Here is a 20,747-nt window from a genome sequence, read left to right as displayed (position 1 = left end):
CTGGTAGCGTAACCACGCCCCCACCGAGGGATGGGAGGGCGCGTCCCTGTGCGCGCGCGGAAACGCGCCGGGACGGGGGCGCGCGCGGCGTCCGCCCCGCGGACATTAGGGTGTGTGCATTTGCACGCGCGGGCACACTCTTTGGACTGGTCGGGCCGGGCGGGGTTTGACTGCTCAGCGGTCCTGAGGCGGAGAGGAGGCGGTAACTAGTGGACCCTAATGCTTTAGCCCGGGACAGAAGGGATAAAGGAGCCAGAGCGAGGGGCAGGGCTGCAGGCGACCCGCAAGGATTTGAAGTAGCCGCGGCGAACGGCGCCAAGGTCCCGAAAGGTGCGACTCCAGCCGGAGGGAAGAGCGACAGCTCTAGTGGCCGTCCTCCCTTTTGTCTCCGGGCAGGGTTCGCCCGCAGGCGGGGCTTGCGGGGGTCGGGCCACTGGGTGACACCCCTTCCGAGGGCCCACGGATCTTCCTCACTCCGGGTTGCGGTGGCTCTGGTGAGGACCTGCCCTGGCTTAGGTCGCGGGGAACCTGCGCCCCGCGCCCCCATTCCCCGTCGGAAGTCGGGGTTATAGTACTCCGCCACTGACCTGCACTCGTGCAGTCTGACCCGGCAGGGCTGCTGCTCCCGGTAAGACCTCTGCACAAAGGTTTGGCTAAGTTTACCTCCCTGCTTTTCTCCCGGAACCAGGTTCTTTGGGGGTTCTCTAGGCGATTTCCAGGGACTGAGGATTTGGGGACATGGAATATTTGATAACAGTTCTGCTTCTGTACCAGGAAGAGAAATTATCTAACGAGGAAGTAGTAGACTATTAGCATTTTCCTGGGTGAATTTAGCATTTACTTTGTATTTTACATCTATGAAGATTTTTGGCATTTGCATTTTGATGTGTTTACAAAAGATGGGGCACTTTGAGAATTTGTTCATATTTCAACTTGTGCAAAGTTTTAAGAAGTATTTAAAACTCATATCTGTAAGTTTAATAGGGCTGGGTAAAACTGGAAGTTAGTTTGAAATTGCTAAGAGTATTTATGAACCTGAAAGTTCACTTTTGTTCTGTGATATCAAATTTTATTACTATAAATTGGAAAGTGTTTTATGTTTAACAAAACAGAAACGTTAACATTTTGAAAATATGACAGTCTTGATTCTGATCCTAACTTTTTTTTAATCAGTAAGTTTCATGCCAGTTCTGGGCATTTTGTGAACAAACATGGGCAAATGCCCTGTTTCCCTATTTTTTGCAAGTACTACATTTGGTGACTTTTCAAGAAATATGATCATTTTCAAAGCGTAATAGTATTTGTTCCTCTTCTGTGCTCTCCAAATTACTTGTGTTTATATCTACTCTTACATTTAGGACATTCACATTCTAATTATCTCTTTTTCTTCTACTAGATTGTGAATTCCTTAATGACTTAATCTTCTCTGTAGTCTCAGTGCTTGGCACATGGGAGAGGCCGTAAATGTGTATTGAATGATTAATGTCCCCATTTAGACATTCTCAATATAATACATTGGATGTTTTAAAAACTTTCACACTTTCTGAACTGGGTTTTATTCTCGTGGAAAAAAATTGCATTGTATTTAAAATGAAGTTGGTATAATCCATCAAAGTATGTTTCTGTAAAGAACATTCTTTCCTTGTTACCTCTTAATCCAAGAAATGATATCAGAGGGTATTTCCTGATACTTTGTGAGAAGTGTGTTTACTAATGAAGACCTAGAGCTGACAACAACTTTGAACTAATACTCAATTCCAACAATGCTGTGTTCAGTCTTACGTTGGATAAAGAAAACAAAATACTTTTAAGCATTAAGGACCTCACTGTTTTATAAAATCTTATTAGTTTATTTAATTAAAAAAAGTTTTTTGAGACAGGGTCCTGTTAATTGTTGAGACTGGACTTGAACATTTGATCTTCCTGTCCAAGTAACTGGTATTACAGGCATGTTCCACCATGCCCAGTGCCAATATCTTAATTAAAAAAAAAAAGTATTGCAGAAATGATTTGTATTGAAAAAAAATTTAGATAATAAAGAAGAATATAAAAAAGAAAAGGAGGAAAATCCCTAATCTTGCTACTCAATAGCCCAAACATTTGGATGAAAAACTTCTAAACATCTCCCTGTATAATTATATTATCCCAATACATGTTTTGTGTTTTTTGGGATTATATTTCTATTTTTCAATCAGCAATGTATCAGGAATATCATTCCATGTCAATACACAGAGATAATGTGTTTTATAATTTGAAATGGCTGTATCATATACTTATTTATATGCATTTTAATTTTCTTATAAAAATCTGCATTCAGAATGATTGACATTGAAGTTGTGTTCACTTTTTCCCCCTCACCTAAACATTCTCCACTAAATTAAAAAAATTTTTTTTTGTAGTTTTAGCTGGATACAATACCTTTATTTTATTTATTTATTTTTATGTGGTGCTGAGGATTGAACCCAGGGCCTCACACATGCTAGGCAAGTGTTCTACCACTGAGCTACAACCCAACCCCATCTCCATTAAATCTTTTTTTAAAAAAAATATTTATTTTTTAGTTTTAGGTGGACACAACATCTTTATTTTATTTTTATGTGGTGCTGAGAGTTGAACCCAGTGCCTCACGCATGCTAGGCAAGCACGCTACCACTTGAACCACATCCTCAGCTCCTCCATTAAATCTTTTTGTGGATATTTTTGCATAAATTTGTGTGACCATCTCTTTGAGTTAGACTCCTAGAAGTAGGATTTCCAGGTTAAAGATAATGCCTATTTTATTTTATTTTTTTAAATACAGGACTTCCGGGCTGGGGATGTGGCTCAAGCGGTAGCGCGCTCGTTTGGCATGCGTGCGACCCGGGTTCGATCCTCAGCACCACATACCAACAAAGATGTTGTGTCCGCCGAGAACTAAAAAAAATAAATATTAAAAAATAAATTCTCTCTCTCTCTCTCTCTCTCTCTCTCTCTCTCTCTCTCTCTCTCTCTCCTCTCTTAAAAAAAAATACAGGACCTCCTTATTATCTCTTTAATAAGGATTTTTTTTTAAAGAGAGAGAGAGAATTTTAATATTTATTTTTTAGTTTTCAGCGAACACAACATCTTTGTTTGTAATGTGGTGCTGAGGATCAAACCTGGGCCGCACGCATGCCAGGTGAGAGCGCTACCGCTTGAGCCACATCCCCAGCCCCAAAATAATGCCTATTTTAAAACATTTTTAGTATATATGCTGATAAAGCGAGCACTCTTTAAAACATTTTTTATTTATTTTTTGCTACTTTCCAGAAAAGTTACATCCATTTGTACTCTCCTCAAGTAGTAAGAATGCTTATTTTTCTCAAACCTTTCAAAGCATTGGCTTTTGTTCATTTTCAAAAGTCTTAGCCAAAAAAATAAAAAAGCAAAAGATAAAGAAAAGAAAAAGAAAACAATCTTGTTTTATTTATATTTCTTTATATATATATATATATATATATATATATATATTTTTTTTTTTTTAGTTTTCAGCAGACACAACATCTTTGTTTGTATGTGGTGCTGAGGATCGAACCTGGGCCGCACGCATGCCAGGCGAGCGCGCTACCACTTGAGCCACATCCCCAGCCCTTATTTATATTTCTTGATAATTTCTGGAGGTTATGTATCTATTCTATATTTATTTTCTTGACAAATATTTTGGTATTTTGCCTGTAGCTCATGGTTGACAGTGCAGAGAGAGAAAACTTTGAGGGACAATGGATGCAAAAGCTCGAAATTGTCTACTTCAACATAGAGAAGCTCTGGAAAAGGACATTAAAACATCCTACATCATGGATCACATGATTAGTGATGGAGTTTTAACAGTGTCAGAAGAGGAAAAAGTAAAAAATCAGGTAAAGCCCTTTGAAGCAATCTGTGCTTTCTTAAAAATTTTTAGAATTTAAGAAATTTTGGAACTTTTCATGGGTCTTTCCACTCATTTATGTTGCAGACATATTCATTGCTATATACTAAACTACTTATTTTTTTTTAAGCCCACGCAACATCAACGAGCAGCTATGCTAATTAAATTGATACTTAAAAAAGACAATTATTCCTATATATCATTCTACAATGCTCTACTACATGAAGGATATAAAGATCTTGCTGCCCTTCTTCATAGTGGCATTCCCGTGCTTTCATCTTCCAGTGGCAAAGATTCAAATGGTGGAATAACTTCATATGGTTTGTACCTTTGATACCTTCTGTCATATTTCTATGGTGATGGCTACTACATTTCTTCAGGTTTATCTGTAAACTGAAAAATATGATCAGTTCACTGAAAAATGCATATGAAAAAATTGTAGTGATATTTTCAATTTAGATATTTCGATGTTAACACGTTTTCTTCTCAGGGAGCTATTTGTTGCTGAGATCATATGCAGGCCCTAATTTTTAGAGTTAACCAGACTTTCTAGAGGCCCTTATTTAAGTTCTTTTCTACGTCTCTGTGTTTGTAGAGTTTACAGGAAAGAATAAAAAGATCTATATTCTTGAAAGGAGTTTCATAAATGTTTTCTCCTTACACTTTTTTTTTTTTTTTTTGCAATGCTGAAGATCAAGCCTAGGACCTTGCACATGCTAGGCAAGCATTCCACCTTTCCCAGTCTCTAGTATGAGACACAGACTGGAGAGTCAGAGAGTCATAGGGTGTGTTAGGCAGGTATTGATAGACAATTCCATTGTTTGCACTCATCTTGAAGGATACATGTTTGCTTTTTTTCTCCATGTTCTGAGAAATCAGAAAGTTGAAGTTAATATGCTAGTCATTTTCTTTTGAAAATTCTGAGGCTAAGACCTTGGTTTGCCCTTTTAAATTTTTGTGGTATTATGTAAGTAGCCACTTCAAAGTTATATTCATGCATACTTGTTTTGGATTTCAGTAAGGACAGTGCTGTGTGAAGGTGGAGTACCACAAAGGCCAGTTGTTTTTGTTACTAGAAAGAAGCTGGTGAATGCAATTCAACAGAAACTCTTCAAATTGAATGGCGACCCAGGATGGGTCACCATTTATGGAATGGCAGGCTGTGGGAAGTCTGTATTAGCTGCAGAAGCTGTTCGAGATCATTCACTCTTAGAAGGTAAGTTTTGACCTCTGTGTTGGTGGCTAAGAAGATAATTCTTTAGGCATTCTATTAGTTTTCTGTTGCTGCTGGTAATAAATTACCATAAATTTAGTGGCTTAAAACAAAATTTATTATCTTATAGTTCTGGAGTTTTTTTTTTTTTTTTTTTTTTTACTAGGCTAACAACAGGGCGGTCTTCCTTCTTTCATTTGAAGGCTCTTGGAGATAATTTTTTCCCTTGTAATTTTCCCCTTGTGGAGGAGTCTTGCATTCTTTGACTCACGATCTTTTCCTTAAGACCAGCAGTGCATACATAGTATCTTCATACTCCTCCCCATCTTTGTTTCTGTCACACACTTTCTTTTCTGATGTGGCACCACATAAAAAATATTAAAAATATTAAAAATAAATAAATAAATAAAAATTCTTAGTATCTTTTCTGTCTGTGTGTAAGCCCCAAGAAGAAAACCTGGGACTTGACTGTAGCAGTCAATGGGTGTTCGAAGGTGGGCTGAGACTGGCAGTTTTAGGCACAGGTCATCCAAAAAGAAGGTATAGTCTGCATAACTGAGGAATTCACTCATAATCTAGTAGGATAACCAGACATACAATCAATTATGATTATGTGATAAATTAGAAGAAAATATAAGGCTTAAAGTTAGAACAAAGGAAGGGAACATTAACTCTCTGGGGGAAATAGGTAGATAGCACAGGTTTTCCTCAACAAGGTGATATTTTAGCTGGAGTTTGGAGAAAAAAATAGAAGTTTACCAGGTAGATGAGCTAGGGATGGGAGGGAAAGGAGGAACGGTAGTTGGTGGTTACTGGATGGGGAGGGCATCCTGGGCAGAGGAGGGTTTCAGGCATGCTTGTAGATGTGAGTCTGGTAAGTTCTGAGGATATTCATCAGGAATAGTCCTAGAGCTTCCTCAGTGTTCGGTTGTGAACTCTTCTAGGGAAATTCAAAGATAGTTCCTGATTTCTTATAGTTAAACTTTTTCTTTCTTTTGCATATGATACATAATTAGCAGTTAAGGCGGATAAATTGAATGGAATAAGAAGTATTTAAAAATCTGAATCTAAGAGATTTGGAAAGATGGATGTTAGGGCATATCTGTTGTACACATAAGACTTATATAACTTCATAGGCTGCTTTGTTAGTAGCATTTATTATACTCTTGTCAGAAGAATGCCCAATTCCCAATCCTTGATTTTTTCCCTTCTGTCATTATAGAAAAATTTTCTGGGATTTAGCCCCTTGCAAGTCTCAGATTCAGTGTCTGTCTGCCTATGTATCTATCTATCTATCTATCTATCTATCTATCTATCTATCTATCTATCTATCTATCTATCTATCTATCTATCTGTTTTTGGTACTGGGGATTGAATCCAGGGCATTTAACCACTGAACCACATTTTTGATCCTGATCTTTTTTTTTTTTTTGTACTAGGGATTGAATCCGGGGGCATTTAACCACTGAGCCATTTTCTCAGCCTCCCATGTCTTTTTCTTTGTATTTTATTTAGAGACAGGGTCTCACTGAGTTGCTAAGGCTGCCTTTGAACTCACAATTCTCCTGTTTCAGCTTCCCGAGCCACTAGGATTACCGGCATGCACCACTGCTCCCTGCCCCATTTTATCTTTTATTTTGAGACAGAGTCTCACTAAGTTGCTTAGGGCCTCATTAAGTTGCTGAGGCTGGCCTTGAACTTGCAATCCTCTAGTTTCAGCTTCCTGAAGTGCTGGGATTTATAGATGTGTGCCACCATGCCTAGCTAGGAAATATTTTTTAACCTCTACTGCAAAGTTGATGACTGAGGATATTTCAGCATAAAATTGGCTTAAGTTCCTTTAGTGTGAAGAAATAAGTTTTTATTTCAATATTATGAACTTTTTAAAAAATGTGTATTTATAATATACTAATTTATAGGATTAAAAGAATACCCCCATTTAAATTATATTGTGATGAATTTTCAATTTTAAGGATTAAAGTTGAACATAAGTTTATGGAATTAGATGACTCAGGAATCATATTGTATAAATTGTTATCTTAGAATAGAGATTAACCATTTTGTTGAGAAAATCCCAGATATATTAATAGCTGTCTAGTACATGTAAATTTAATTCATTTCCCTCATATATTTTTGTGAGATCTCAAGTTCAATTTGTGTTTCCACCCCAGGGTATGGGGGCTCCTTTAGTTCATGGTTCATTTTTTTTTTTTTTAATGTCTTTGCGACCTTAGCCTCTTACTGTATTTATTTGTTTATTTCCTTTTCAAAATTCCCATTTTCATTTTTTCCCTGTCCCTTTTTGTATTAGAAATAATAGAATCCCAGTATATTTAATATATGTTTTTAATAAATACCTGTGTATTGTACATGCTTTTATAAAATGTCTATGTTGTTTGTATGTGGATATTTTAAATTTGCATAAATGTTATGGTGTTATTTTATTGTGTTTCTTATCTCCCACAACATTGTTGAGATTTATTCTTGTTGCTGAATATACAAGTTATTTGTTACACCCGATTGCTATGAACATATTTTACTATCCATTCCCCTAATATGGTAATTTAATATGTACATTGTCTCCAACTCTCCGTTGCTCCAGCAAAGCTGGGTTGAATCTTTAAAAGAGTGTTTTTTTTAGTGTATATTTCTAGAAGAGTTGCTAAATTAAATGATGGGATATACCAACATCAAATTTAGTTGTTCTACAGTTTGTGTTTCTACCAGCAGGGTATGGGGGCTCCAAGAGCCTTACTTTCCCAGTGACAGTGTAGTCCAACTTTATAATTTTTAAAAGGCTGGCTGATGTAAAATTATATCTTTCAATTTGCATTTCTCTTATAACTCAAGTTTGAATATTTTTTTATAAGCTTGTTAGTGTTTTAGGTTTTCTTTTATAGATTTTGTTTATATCAGTTGTGTACTTTTTTACTGGGATTTCCATCTGTTGCTTTTCAGGAGTTTCTTGTGTGTTCTCAATGTTAGACTTCCTGGTTTTTGACTTTGTAAATACCTTATTCTAACTTATTCTTTGTATTCACTTTATCCTGGATGCTCTTAAAGAAGAGAAGTTTTTAATTCCCAAATAGTCAAAATTAATAATTTTTTTTGCATTCTAATTTGTACTTCCCAAGTTTTGCTTATATCATCCTGTATCAGCCTCATATATCAGCCTCACCATTTATATTGAACTCTTCAATCTCTTGAGTTTGCTTTTGTATGTTTGCTAGTTCAAGAGTAGATGCTTTCTGGAGCTGTGTAGGTAGCTGAGTGCTTGTCTAGCCCATGCAAGGACCTGGATTCAATCCCCAGCACCACAAATGAACAAAAAGAGATGCTTTCTCAAAGATAGATTTTACTCTCTTGAGATTACTTCCATTCTAAACTATAGGAATTTGGCTTTTTTCCATTAATTATAATGTAAAACCTTTAATTTAAAAAAGTATAGACAATGGGAAAGGTTACATACTTGTTAAAACTGGTTTCTATGGAAATTTTGTTATCTTAGGGTGGTGATTGATATAAAAAATATTAAGTTCTTAGCTATTTATGCCTAGATATTTTTAAGTAACCCAATTTTTTTTCACAGTTCAACCCTGTATTTTTTTTATTTGTAGAGAAATTGTTGACATATTTTTAGACCATTTACTCTAAGCTTTTCTTTTCTTTTTTTTAAAAAATTATTTGTTTTAATTAGTTATACATGACACTACAATGATCTTGAGATATCATACATTTGTACTCTAAGCTTTTTATATAGGCTGCCTACTTATTTGTTTCTGTCCTTCCCAGGATTTCCTTGATGCTATTAAATTGCTAACAGGAAAAACCTCATGTGAAAGTAGGATAGGATTTGTTTTCTTAGATTAAAGGCAGTTTTTCTCAGAATAAATTTCTCTGAGTGAATTATAAGTAAACCCTCATTCAAGGCTAAATTGCTCCCTCTTGTGCCCATAGTTAAGATGGGTTCTTTCTGAAATGTGGAAATAATATCTCAACTCAGTATTTATTTATTTTTAATTATTTTTAAAAATTTATATATGTCAGCAGAATGCATTACAATTCTTATTACACATATAGAGCACAATTTTTCATGTTTCTGGTTGTATACAAAATATATTCACACCAGTTTGTGTCTTTATACATGTACTTTGGATAATAATGACTATCACATTCCATCCTCATTTCTAACCCCATGCCTCTTCCCTTCCCCTCTAACCTCTTTGTCCTATCTAGAGTTTGTCTATTCCTCCCATGCTCCCTCTCCATACCTCACTATGAATCAGCCTCTTTATATCAGAGAAAACATTTGACATTTGTTTTTTGGGGATTGGCTAACTTCATTTAGCATTATCTTCTCTAACTTCATCCATTTACGTGCAAATGCCATGATTTTATTCTCTTTTATTGCTGAGTAATATTCCATTGTGTATACATGCTGCATTTTTTTTTATCCATTCATCTATTGAAGGGCATCTAGGTTAGTTCCACAGTTTAGCTATTGTGAATTATGCTGCTATAAACATTGATGTAGCTGTGTCCCTGTAATATGCTGATTTTACCAAGGAGAGGGATAGCTAGATCAAATGGTGGTTCTATTCCCAATTTTGCAAGAAATCTCTATACTACTTTCCATATTGGCTGCACCAATTTGCAGTCCCACCAGCAGTGTATGAGTGTATCTTTTCCTCCACATCCTTGCCAACACTTATTGTTTTTTATCTTCATAATGGCTGCCATTCTGACTGGAGTGAGATAAAATCTTAGAGTGGTTTTGATTTGCATTTCTTTGGAAATGTTGGTCACTTGATCTGTTTTTCTTTTTCATATAAGAAGTTTGAATTTTATTTTTAGTTCAATAGCAAACAATTGAAAGGTTTTGAGCAGAGTATTTTTTAAAAGATCTTTCTGGTTTCTGTGAGGAAAGGGGAGAATTTAGGAAATAAGAGCAGAGGCAGAAGAACCAGTTTGTTCAACTGAGAGAAGAAAGGGACTTGGACTCAGGTGTATGCAGTTGACTTGGAGCACAGTGATTGGATTGGGGATGCCTTAGATCCAGAAATGTTATGGGTGATGATGGGGTGCTGAAGGAAGGCTGACAGGAAGTCCACGGCTGCAGGGAACGCAAGATGGCAGCAGGAGAGTGAGATTCTGTCTACCTTTCTTTGTAAAGCTTATAGTGTTTTTTTGTTTTTGTTTCTATTTTTATTTGTGTATGTATTGATAATGCCCTGTTTAGTTTTAAATTTAGGAGAGAAAGGCTTTTAACCTAAGCATTATTAAGTCCTTAAATTAAAATGTGAGTTTACTGGGCTGGGGATGTGGCTCAAGTGGCAGCGCGCTCGCCTGGCATGCGTGCGGCCCGGGTTCGATCCTCAGCACCACATACAAACAAAGATGTTGTGTTTGCCGAAAAACTAAAAAATATTTATTAAAAAAATTCTCTCTCTCTCTCTTTAAAAAAAAAAATGTGAGTTTACTAGGTAGCTGCATCAACACGCTGAGATTTTAAAGCACAGAAGCTTTCTCCAAAGGTTTTTATATGATTACATTTTTAGAATAGTGATTTATTTTTATACCTAATTATTTGTGAATACCAATAAATAAATTGCCCTTGGATGTAATTTATGTTTTTGTTTTTTTCTTTTTATTATATTTTTATGATCATGTAATAGAAATCTTTATGGTTAATGTCACTTATCAGTGATCTAATGCTACTGTTCACCATATTTTGGACATAGAGATTCCTCATATATACATATAATATATTTGTGAATTTTTATTTATTTATTTTTAAATTTTAATATTTATTTTTTAGTTTTCAGCAGACACAATATCTTTGTTTGTATGTGGTGCTGAGGATCGAACCCTGGCTATGCGCATGCCAGGAGAGTGTGCTACCGCCTGAGCCACATCCCAGCCATATTTTGTGTATTTTTAAAAAACATTTATTTTTTAGTTGTAGGTGAATACAATACCTTTATCTTATTTTTATGTGGTACTAAGGGTCGAACCCGGTGCCTCACATGCTAGATGAGCGCACTACCTCTGAGCCACAACCCCAGCCTTTATTTGTGTTTTTTTTTAACCTGTGAGAAGCCAATTAAGTCTGAAGGCTACACTTTAGAGTCTTCATATATATATATATGAAAATACATATGTAAAGATACATATGTAAATAAATATGTAGTTTAATTAACAATACTGATGGTAACAGTAATAATAATAATGACTATTCTTGTAAGTGCTTACTAGTTCAGAACTTAATATTTATAAGGTACTCTCAGATTTATAACACCAGCAATCCTGTTTGTTATAATCCTTTACAATTAACAGCAGTTTCAATGCTTTATGTTGTTAATTTCTCACAGCAACTCTGAAATAGCTGGACTAGAGTATAAGAAATGAGACTGAGTTAAGTGACTGTGGTTACTAACGATTGCATAGCTAGTAAGCAGTAGAGCCATACTTGAACTTAACTTACTTTAAAAGTTTGTATAAGAGAACCATAATGAATAACTTATGTGTTCCTGGACATCAGTGTTGTTGTTTTTTTTTAATATTTATTTTTTTAGTTATAGGTGGATGTAATATCTTTATTTTTAAGTGGTGCTGAGGATCGAACCCAGTGCCTCATGCATTTGTAGGCAAGAGCTCTCTCTACCTTTGAGCCACAACCCTAGCCCATATTAGTGGTTCTTAATCTGAGTGATTTTGTTGTCCAGGGAACATTTGACAGTGTTTGGAGGCAGTTTTGGCTCTTAGTACTTCTAAGGGGGAATTCTACTGGCACCCAAAGGGATAGAAACCAGAATGGCTGTTGATCTTCCTGTAATGCACATGAATGTCCCTTACAACAAAGAATTATTCAGCCCCAAACATCAAGAGTGTTGAGGCTGAAAAATGGTGTTATACCATGATTACTGATGATATAGACTAAAGATAGCAAAATTTTGCTTGGTGAGATTTCCTGATAATCAGTAAAAGATTTCCTCCAAGCCTCAGTTCATTTAGATCTTAAATTTCTTATTAGATTCAAACTTTAAAACTCAATAATAGCCTATCAAAATTTATAGCCTGTAGCCAGCTATTCTGGAGGCTGAGGCAGGAGGGTCACAAGTTCAAGGCCACCTTGGGCAATTTAATGAGACCCTGTCTCAAAATAAAAAAATTAAAATTAAAAAAAGGCTGGGGATGTAGCTTACTAGTAGACACTTGCTTATCATGCACAAGTCCCTGGGTTCAGTCCCCAGTACTGCAAAGAAAAAATAAAAAAAAACCTGAATTAAAGAAGGTAAAGATTCAAGACTGGAGAATGGAGTAAATCTGTTGCTTAATAGTAAAGCTATCAAAGGGGGATTGCTGTTCAAAGGCTTTCAGTTTATTATTCTTTTCCTCATTAGGTTGTTTCCCAGGGGGTGTTCATTGGGTTTCAGTTGGAAAACAAGACAAATCTGGGCTTCTGATAAAACTACAGAATCTTTGCACACGGTTGGATCAGGATGAGAGTTTCCCCCAGAGGCTTCCACTTAACATTGAAGAGGCAAAAGACCGTCTCCGCATTCTAATGCTGCGCAAACACCCAAGGTACAGGTGGTCAAATGTAGTAGGTGTTTTAGACTTGCCTGCTCACATCTTGAAGACATCATGCCTTTTTTTCTGTTGAGGGACTAAGAAAGAGCCATTACTTTCTTGCTGTTCTCTTTCTTATTTTATTTTTGGTACCGGGGATTGAAACTGGGGTCGTTAGCCATTGAGACATATCCCAGCCTGTTTTATATTTTATTTAGAGACAGAATCTTCCTAAATTGCTTAAGACATCACTAAATTGATGAAGCTGGCTTTGAATTTGCGATCCTCCTGTCTCAGCCTCCCGAGCTGTTGGGATTACAGGCATGCTACACTGTGCTCAATTTTTTCTTATTATTAAAAAAAAAAGTAGCTGTTACTTGGCTTAAAATTGCCACTTTCCTCTTTTGCATCCTATTTAATCACATTATCTCATGTGTCCATTGTAGGTTCTTGAGAAATTTTATAAAGGTGAGTTAGCGAATGGTCTTTGCTAGAAAGTCCTAGAAAGTACTTTGCTAAAAAGTACTTTAAATCAATTGTTTCTAGTGGATTGACAGAACAGGGTGTGGACCTTGCTTTATTTAAAAAAAAAAAAATACAAGGGAGGGACAGTTTTTAATGGGTTATTATATTGGGTTGTCTTAGTTTTTGGAGGTGTTTGTTATTTCAATAATGAATTTATTCAATAACTGTCATTATAGTTATAGAACGCAAGGCTCAGAATGAATAGTAGTAGCAGGGGCAGAATGCCTATAGTGTTCTCTTGGCTTCATGGGAGCCAAGCCACACTAGTGGGCCCAGATGAGGTACTCATCAGTGTCTGAGGGATACAGGGTACCTTCTTGTGATCTTGAGGGCTTGACTTGCCCAAAGGCTGCCCAGCTGCTTCTTAGGGCCATAGCAGGCTTAGCTGCTCAGGGAAATCTGTTTGGTTGCTTCTTACGTTAAGTTTTGGGTAAGATAGTCTTAATGTAGGCAGCAACAGAGCTGCTGTCTCCCTTTTGGCTAATGAAAACTGTGAATAGTTCATGGCAGTGCCTAGCACACCTGGATCTACTGGAGGAGTTCCTGTGTTGCCCTTGGAAAAAACTGACAGGTACCCAGCCTCTGCTGCAGTGCCAACTGTACCTCACCTGTATGAGCCTATCAGAGTGGCCTAGGTAATGCATGGAAACTGATGAGCACCCCTCACACCCATACCTGGGCGCTCCATGCCATCGCTGCTGGTGAATCTACCCCACCTAATAGAGCTGTATGCCAGCTGGTGGAGTAATCCCATAAATTCCTGCAGCCTAGGATCACTAAGATACCCTCAAGCATCAACTACATTGAGTAAAGCTGAAGCCACATAGACACTGTACTCTGTGTCCACATGGAACCAAATACAACATAGCCTACGCAATTGACACTGTAGGACACACTTTTAGGAGAGAATTTTACTATGAAAACCATTACAAGCAATTGATCCACCAGCTGTATAAATATCAATGTAGACATAAGCATGAAAAAGCAAGGTAACATGCTGCCTCCAAAGGAACGCCATGACTCTTTAGTAACAGATCCCAAAGAAAAGGAAATCAACCAATCAGTGAAAATGAATTCAGGATGGTTTTAAGAAAACTTATTGAGATATGAGAATACAAACAGAAAGTTCAGGGAAATTAAGAAGATAGTTCATGATCTAAGTGAGAAATGTAGCAAAGAGCTAGAAAACTTCAAGAACCAAACAAAAGAAATCAAAGAGCTAAAGAACTTAATAAATTTTAAATTCTTAAAATAAAAAAATACAGGTAAAACCTTCAGAAGCAAACTATGTCAAGTAGAAGGAAAAATTTCTGACTTTGAAGGATTTTTTTTTTTTAGATGTTGTCTCACTAGTGCCTAGGCTGGTCTTGAATTCATGGGCACAAGTGATTCTTCCATCTCAGCATCCTGGGTAGCTAGGACTACAAGCATGTATCCACCATACCTGGATAAAGCAGGTCTTTTGAACTAAATCAAAGAAAAAAAAATCCCCATAAGACTTATGGGACACCATTAAGTGACATTAAATGAGCAAATATTAAAAAATTTTTAGTATGGAAGAAGAATAAAGGGGAAATAGAAAACCCATTTAATGAAATAATTGCTGAAAACTTGTTAAAACCTGGGAAAGATATAAACATTCAAGTCCAGAAAGCTCAAAAGACCCCTAAATACTTCTTTGACCAAAAATGATTTGATCAAAAATGATCCTCTCTCTGAGGCATATTATAGTTAGACTATCAAAAACAGGGATTTTTTCCTCCACTGGTACTGAGAATTTGACTCAGGGTCTTGGGCATGCCAGGCAAGTACTCTACCATAGAACTATACCATGAGACCCAGAAAGAATTCTTAAAGAAGCAAGAGAAAAGTGTGAATTCACATAGAAGGGAATCCTCATTAGACTAACAGCAAATTTTGAGCTGAAACCTTACAGACCAGGTCCTGGAGAAAAGAAAAATCCTGTCAATCAAGAGTACTTTGCCCAGGAAACTTATCCTTCAGAAATTAAGAACAAATAGGGCTGGGGATGTGGCTCAAGCGATAGTGCGCTCACCTGGCATGTGTGCGGCCTGGGTTCGATCCTCAGCACCACATACAAACAAAGATGTTGTGTCCGCCGAAAACTAAAAAATAATAAATATTTTAAAAAAAGAACAAATAAAGTTTTAAGGTAAGCTGAGAAATTCATCAGCATTAGACTGGGTCTACAAGAATTGCTTAAGTGAGTCCTCCACTGTAGTAAAAAGTCTTCCAACAAAAAAAAGCTCAGGACTGGATGGGTTCACTGCTCAATATTAGCACATCTTTAAAGAAATGAGACCAATTATATTCTCAAACTATTTTAAAGAATTCAAAGGGAGGGAACCCTTCCAAATTCCTTCTGAGACTAGAATTACCTGGATACCAAAACTAGACAAGAACATATCCTTAAAGAAAACTACAGACCAGTATCCCTGATGAACATAGATGCAGAATTTCTCAACAAAATCCTAGCAAACAGAATCCCCCAACACATTAAAAAGATTATACACCATAATCAAATGGGATTCATCCTAGGAATACAAGGATAATTCATACACAAATCAATAAATATAACATATTACATTAACAGAATGAAGGACAAAAACTATATGATCGTCTCAATAGATACTTAAAGCATTAAATAAAACAGTATTACCTTCACTATCAAAATCCTCACCAAGGTAAGCATAGAAGGAACCTACATCAACACAATACAGCTTATATGAGACAAGTCCACAGTCAATATACTGAATGGGAAAATCTGAAATTTTTTCCATTAAGAATAGGAACATGACTAGGATGTCTATTTTCACTGCTTTTATTCAACATAGAGTTGGAAATATAGCCAGAGCAATAAGGTAAGAGAAAGAAAACAAGGGTATTCAAATAGGAAAGATAACATTGTAGAAATCATTTACTTCCTTGGTTCAATTTATTCTAGACTTATTTTTTATTTTCATTTAATGTGTATTTTTTTAGTTGTAGGTGGACACAATCCCTTTGTTTTATTTATTTATACTAAGGATTGAACCCCAGTGCCTTGCATGCTCTAGTTGAGTGCTCTACCACTGAGCCACAACCCCAGCCCTCCTTTATTTTTATGTGATGCTGAGGATCAAACCCAGTGCCTCACACATGTCAGGCAAGTGCTCTACCACTGAGCCAGCCACAGCCTCAGTCTCCTAGGGTTTTTTTTTTTTTTATAGCTATTGTGAATGGAAATTCTATCTTGATTTCTCTCAGAAATTTTGTATATATTTGGTATGTAAAGTTGCTACTGATGAGCCAATTGTGTCTAATAAAGAAAATCCTAAGGATTCTACCCAAATACTATTAGAATTGATATATGAATTCAATAAGGCTTCAGGATACAGAATCAACATACAAAAATCAACTTTTTATTTTATTATTTTTTTCTTTTCTTCAATACTAAGGATTGAACTTATTGGCATCTATCATGGAGCTACATCCCCCGCCCTTTTTGATTTATTTTTTGTTTTGAGATAGGGTCTCACTCCATTGCTCAGGCTGGCCTCAAACTTGTGATTTTCCTGCTTTAGTTTCCTGAGTAGTTGAGATTATAGGTGTGTACCACCACACCTGGCTAATCATTTATATGTAGATTAAAAAGTTAATATTAAAGTATATTAAGGAATAGTGGTTACCAGAACCTGGGAAGGGTGTATATGTGTGTGTGTGTGTGTGTGTGTGTGTGTGTGTGTGTGTGTGTGTATCAATCAGTCTGGAGGAAGAGGATGGAGAGAGGATGTTTAAGGAGTACAGAAATACAATTGGATAGGACAATTAACTTCTAATACTCTATAGCATAGTAGAATAAGTATGGTTGATGACAATTCATTTTATCTTTCCAAATACCTAGTAGAGAAGATTTTGAATGTTCCCGACACAAAGAAATGATAAATGAGCTGATGGATATGCTAATTACTCTGATCTGATCATTACACATTATATATACATATTGAATTGTCACACCATACTCTATAATTGTGTACAATTATTTTATATCAGTTAAAATAAAAAAATAAACATAACCTGAGATTCAGTAAACAATTTGCTTTCTGTGACCTAGCAGCCAGTTTTGAACAAGTTCACTTAACAAGCATGGAGTGTTGTGCCAGGTTCAGGGTCAAATGCTTCAAGTGCAATGCTGAGCAAAACATGCCTTGGGAGTGGGATAGTATACTAGATGAGAATTAATAATGGCTTTAAACTTTTCTTTCTTTCTTTATTTTTTGTGGCACTGTGGATGGAACCCAGGCTGTTGCACATGTCAGGTAAACAGTAGTGCTGATGGATACCTCGGGCCCCCATGAATGTATTTTGGGAATGCAGTATATTTTCACATATGCTGAGTATGGCAGATTTCAAATTGGTAGGGATTATAAGGTGAAAGGAGAATTTTTTGGAAAAGTCTGCTGCATGATTCTTATGCAACCCCACTAGAAAGGGAAGCCTCTCGCCTCTCTTTTCTTCTTACTTCCTTCACCTCAATATCCCTCTATCATCTTCTCATCCTGATAGTCATTAATCATCTACTTTCTAGGAGGAAGTAGGACTGAGATTACTAGCTACTCACACTTTAATTGTTTGGTAACTTTTTCCTTGTTCTGCTTCCCTTCTTTGCAAAACTAAAAGTAACCTCTGTTTAGGAAAGCATTTTAGCAACCATTGTCAGATGTATGAGGTCATGGAAAGTCAATCATTTTCTTTTTCTCTGAGCATCGTTTGGTTTATGCTTTTGCAGTTTTCCAACCTATATGTGTACCCTGCTTTTTTTTTTTTTTTGTAGTTTATAGTAGTATGCTGTGCAGATAAAAATGCTAGTGTATAATTTTGTCATCAGGTTTTAGTTATATTTTTTTCCCTATCTGTTCTTGTGAGTTTTAAAAAGGTTTTGGAGCTGAGTGTGATGGTGCACGCCTGTAATCCCAACAGTTTGGGAGGCTGAGGTGGGAGGATCATGAGTTCAAAGCCACCCTCAGCAACTTAGGGAGGCCTTAAGCAACTCAGTGAGACCCTGTCTCTAAAATAAAATATAAAAAAAGGGATGTAGCTGTGTGGTTGAGCACCCTGGGCTCAATCCCTGGTACCAAACAAACAAACAAAAAGTTTTTGGAGAGATCAGTTATGAATTGGCATAGAAGTTCTTTGTTATTCTCTGTTTTCTTTGAAAAAACTCACTAGTATGCCAAATGAAAAGTAATATTTTTGCTAGAGCTTTCTATTACCTTGGAACACATGAAATTGTGAGTGTTATGGGTAGAGTATGGTCACATAGTATCATTATTATGTAATTCATTCTGATGTTAACCTATTAGTTCTTGTTTGATTTTAAATTGTATACTTAAAGACCAAATTGGGAAAATCCTATTACTTTGAAAGTACTTTTTAGGCACTCAGTAAGAGATGACTGAATTAATTGCTAATACTTATATGGCATACAGTCTTCTTTTTGTAGGACACTGATTTTAATATGTTCTAATCCGAGGTATGGGGAAAGGGAAGCCTATTTTTTTTCCTTGTTTGAATTAGCATATTGAGAAAGGAACATAGCAAAGAATGGAAGAAGAATCATAAACTAGCCATCTATTATTTTTTTTTCTTTTTTAAATCAGTAGGTTTTAACACATTTATGTGATTTTTTTTAAGGAAGCTTAAAATAAGTGTTGTTAGTGATTCGTTATGTTTATTTTTAATTTTTTAAAATTTAGGTCTCTGTTGATCTTGGATGACATTTGGGATTCTTGGGTTTTAAAAGCTTTTGACAATCAGTGTCAGATTCTTCTTACAACCAGAGACAAGAGTGTTACAGATTCAGTAATGGGTAAGGATTATTAACTTACTTTTAAATACCTTTATTAATAAAGGTACTAAATTAAAGGTATTCATTATTTAATTCAATTACACTGAAATATATGGAATACCAAATTACTTACTATGTCTTGCAATTTTGTTGCAGGTCCTAAATATGTAGTCCCTGTGGAGAGTGGCCTCGGTAAAGAAAAAGGACTTGAAATTTTATCCCTTTTTGTTAATATGAAAAAAGCAGATTTGCCAGAACAAGCTCATAGTATTATAAAAGAATGCAAAGGTATGGTTACTTATTTGGTGTATGAGGGTGATTACAGGGGTAATGATCCTCCTTTTGTAAATTAAGCTAATGAATGTGACAATTTAGCACATGAATATCCTTAAACTTTTCTAGAATATTTAGTATTTTAAGTCCTTCTCTGGTACATTAAATGGATACACGATATGGTACTCCTTTAGTCATGAAAATAATATTTAACACTTATCCACAATATCTTATGGAGACTGCAATAGTGAGAAAAATGAAATGAAGACATGACATTTACTGTCAAAGAGTGAGAAATATAGTGAAAGTCAAATTTAAGAATTTCTTTGCATGGGATTTTATAAAAATAAGTATTCAAATTTGATAAGTAAAAGCTGATATTGTCTTCTTAATTTGTACTTTCTTTTAATGAGTTTAAACTTTTTGCTTGTTCCGATTCAGTTTTTCTTCCTGTACTCTGATAAGAAAGATCACTTCTGACAACAGATGTATAGAGATTTTTCTCCATACACCAAGCAAGCAATCAAGTCTTCAGTATTCACCAACTAGCTAGCCTCTAATTTAATTTAATCATGACACTGTCTCCCTGGAGACAGACTACCTCCTCTTTAGATGGCAGTTATAAGCTCCAAGATGTTTAACCTGTGTTTCTGACTCAGCCGCTATAAATCAAGGTTCTTGTCACCCCTCCTCAATCTCAGTTAATTTGCTTGATCAGTTAACAGAACTCAAGAAAACATATTTATTGGTTTGTTACAAAGGATACAAAGAGATCCACTGGGCAAGTTTTGAGGAAGGGGTACAGAGCTTCCATGCCGTCTCTAGTTCTGCTGCCCTTAGGAACCTCCATGTGTTCAGCTACCTGGTATTTGTCCAAACTAGGTCATTTTGTATTTTTAATGGAAACTTTATTGCATAGGAAGGATTGAAGAATGGACAGCTGTGTAGAAAGGTGACTGGACAAAAAGAGTATGATCTAATGCTAATAAACTGAGAGGGGAAACCCAGCAAGGCCTGTTGATGCAGATTCTTCTTGTTTTCTCTGTGAAGCATTCCTGCCTTCTAGTATAGGGCAGAACCCCTTCTGAAATGGGGGTCTTATGATCTATAATATCTATATTTCTTTACAGCCAGCTCTAAGAAAGAAAGGTAGAGATAGAGTTTCTAAGACCCACCTCAGGAAAGAGAAATTCTAGTTTCTGTGGCCTGTCTTTGGGAGAAAGTTAAGGAGCCAGGGACATTGGATAAAAACCAAAATATGTACATTATGATATCATACTTGTTTATTGGATATTTGCATTTTAAGAAATTATCCATGTCTCACTTTTCTTTTGTGATATATATTAACATTTATTTTAAAATTCCCTATTGAAGCTATTAGCGCTTCATCATGTTTTTGCAAAGTTTCCCTCCAGTTTTTTATGTGCCTT

At 36.0% G+C, this 20,747-nt stretch overlaps 1 protein-coding gene across 13 annotated transcripts in view; it reads left to right on the top strand.

Moving 5' to 3' along the window:
• Positions 1–36: 36 nt before the first annotated feature.
• Positions 37–20,747, top strand: part of Apaf1 (apoptotic peptidase activating factor 1) — a 78,454-nt gene continuing 57,743 nt past the window's right edge. For 4 of the 13 annotated variants that reach the window (XM_040279681.2, XM_040279693.2, XM_078052950.1 and 1 more), the window contains exons 1-7: positions 49–330; positions 3,697–3,875; positions 4,017–4,206; positions 4,905–5,102; positions 12,503–12,686; positions 18,953–19,065; positions 19,201–19,332. In XM_040279681.2, coding sequence (XP_040135615.2) covers positions 3,738–3,875; positions 4,017–4,206; positions 4,905–5,102; positions 12,503–12,686; positions 18,953–19,065; positions 19,201–19,332 — 955 coding nt within the window. In that variant the 5' untranslated portion in view covers positions 49–330; positions 3,697–3,737. The other 9 variants (XM_078052953.1, XM_078052954.1, XM_078052955.1 and 6 more) reach the window with 8 other exon arrangements.

This window comes from Ictidomys tridecemlineatus, chromosome 6, assembly GCF_052094955.1.
Source record: "Ictidomys tridecemlineatus isolate mIctTri1 chromosome 6, mIctTri1.hap1, whole genome shotgun sequence".
Lineage (NCBI taxonomy): Eukaryota > Metazoa > Chordata > Mammalia > Rodentia > Sciuridae > Ictidomys > Ictidomys tridecemlineatus.
Note: the sequence above shows the minus strand (reverse complement) of the source record. Positions and strands in the feature narration are given on the sequence as shown.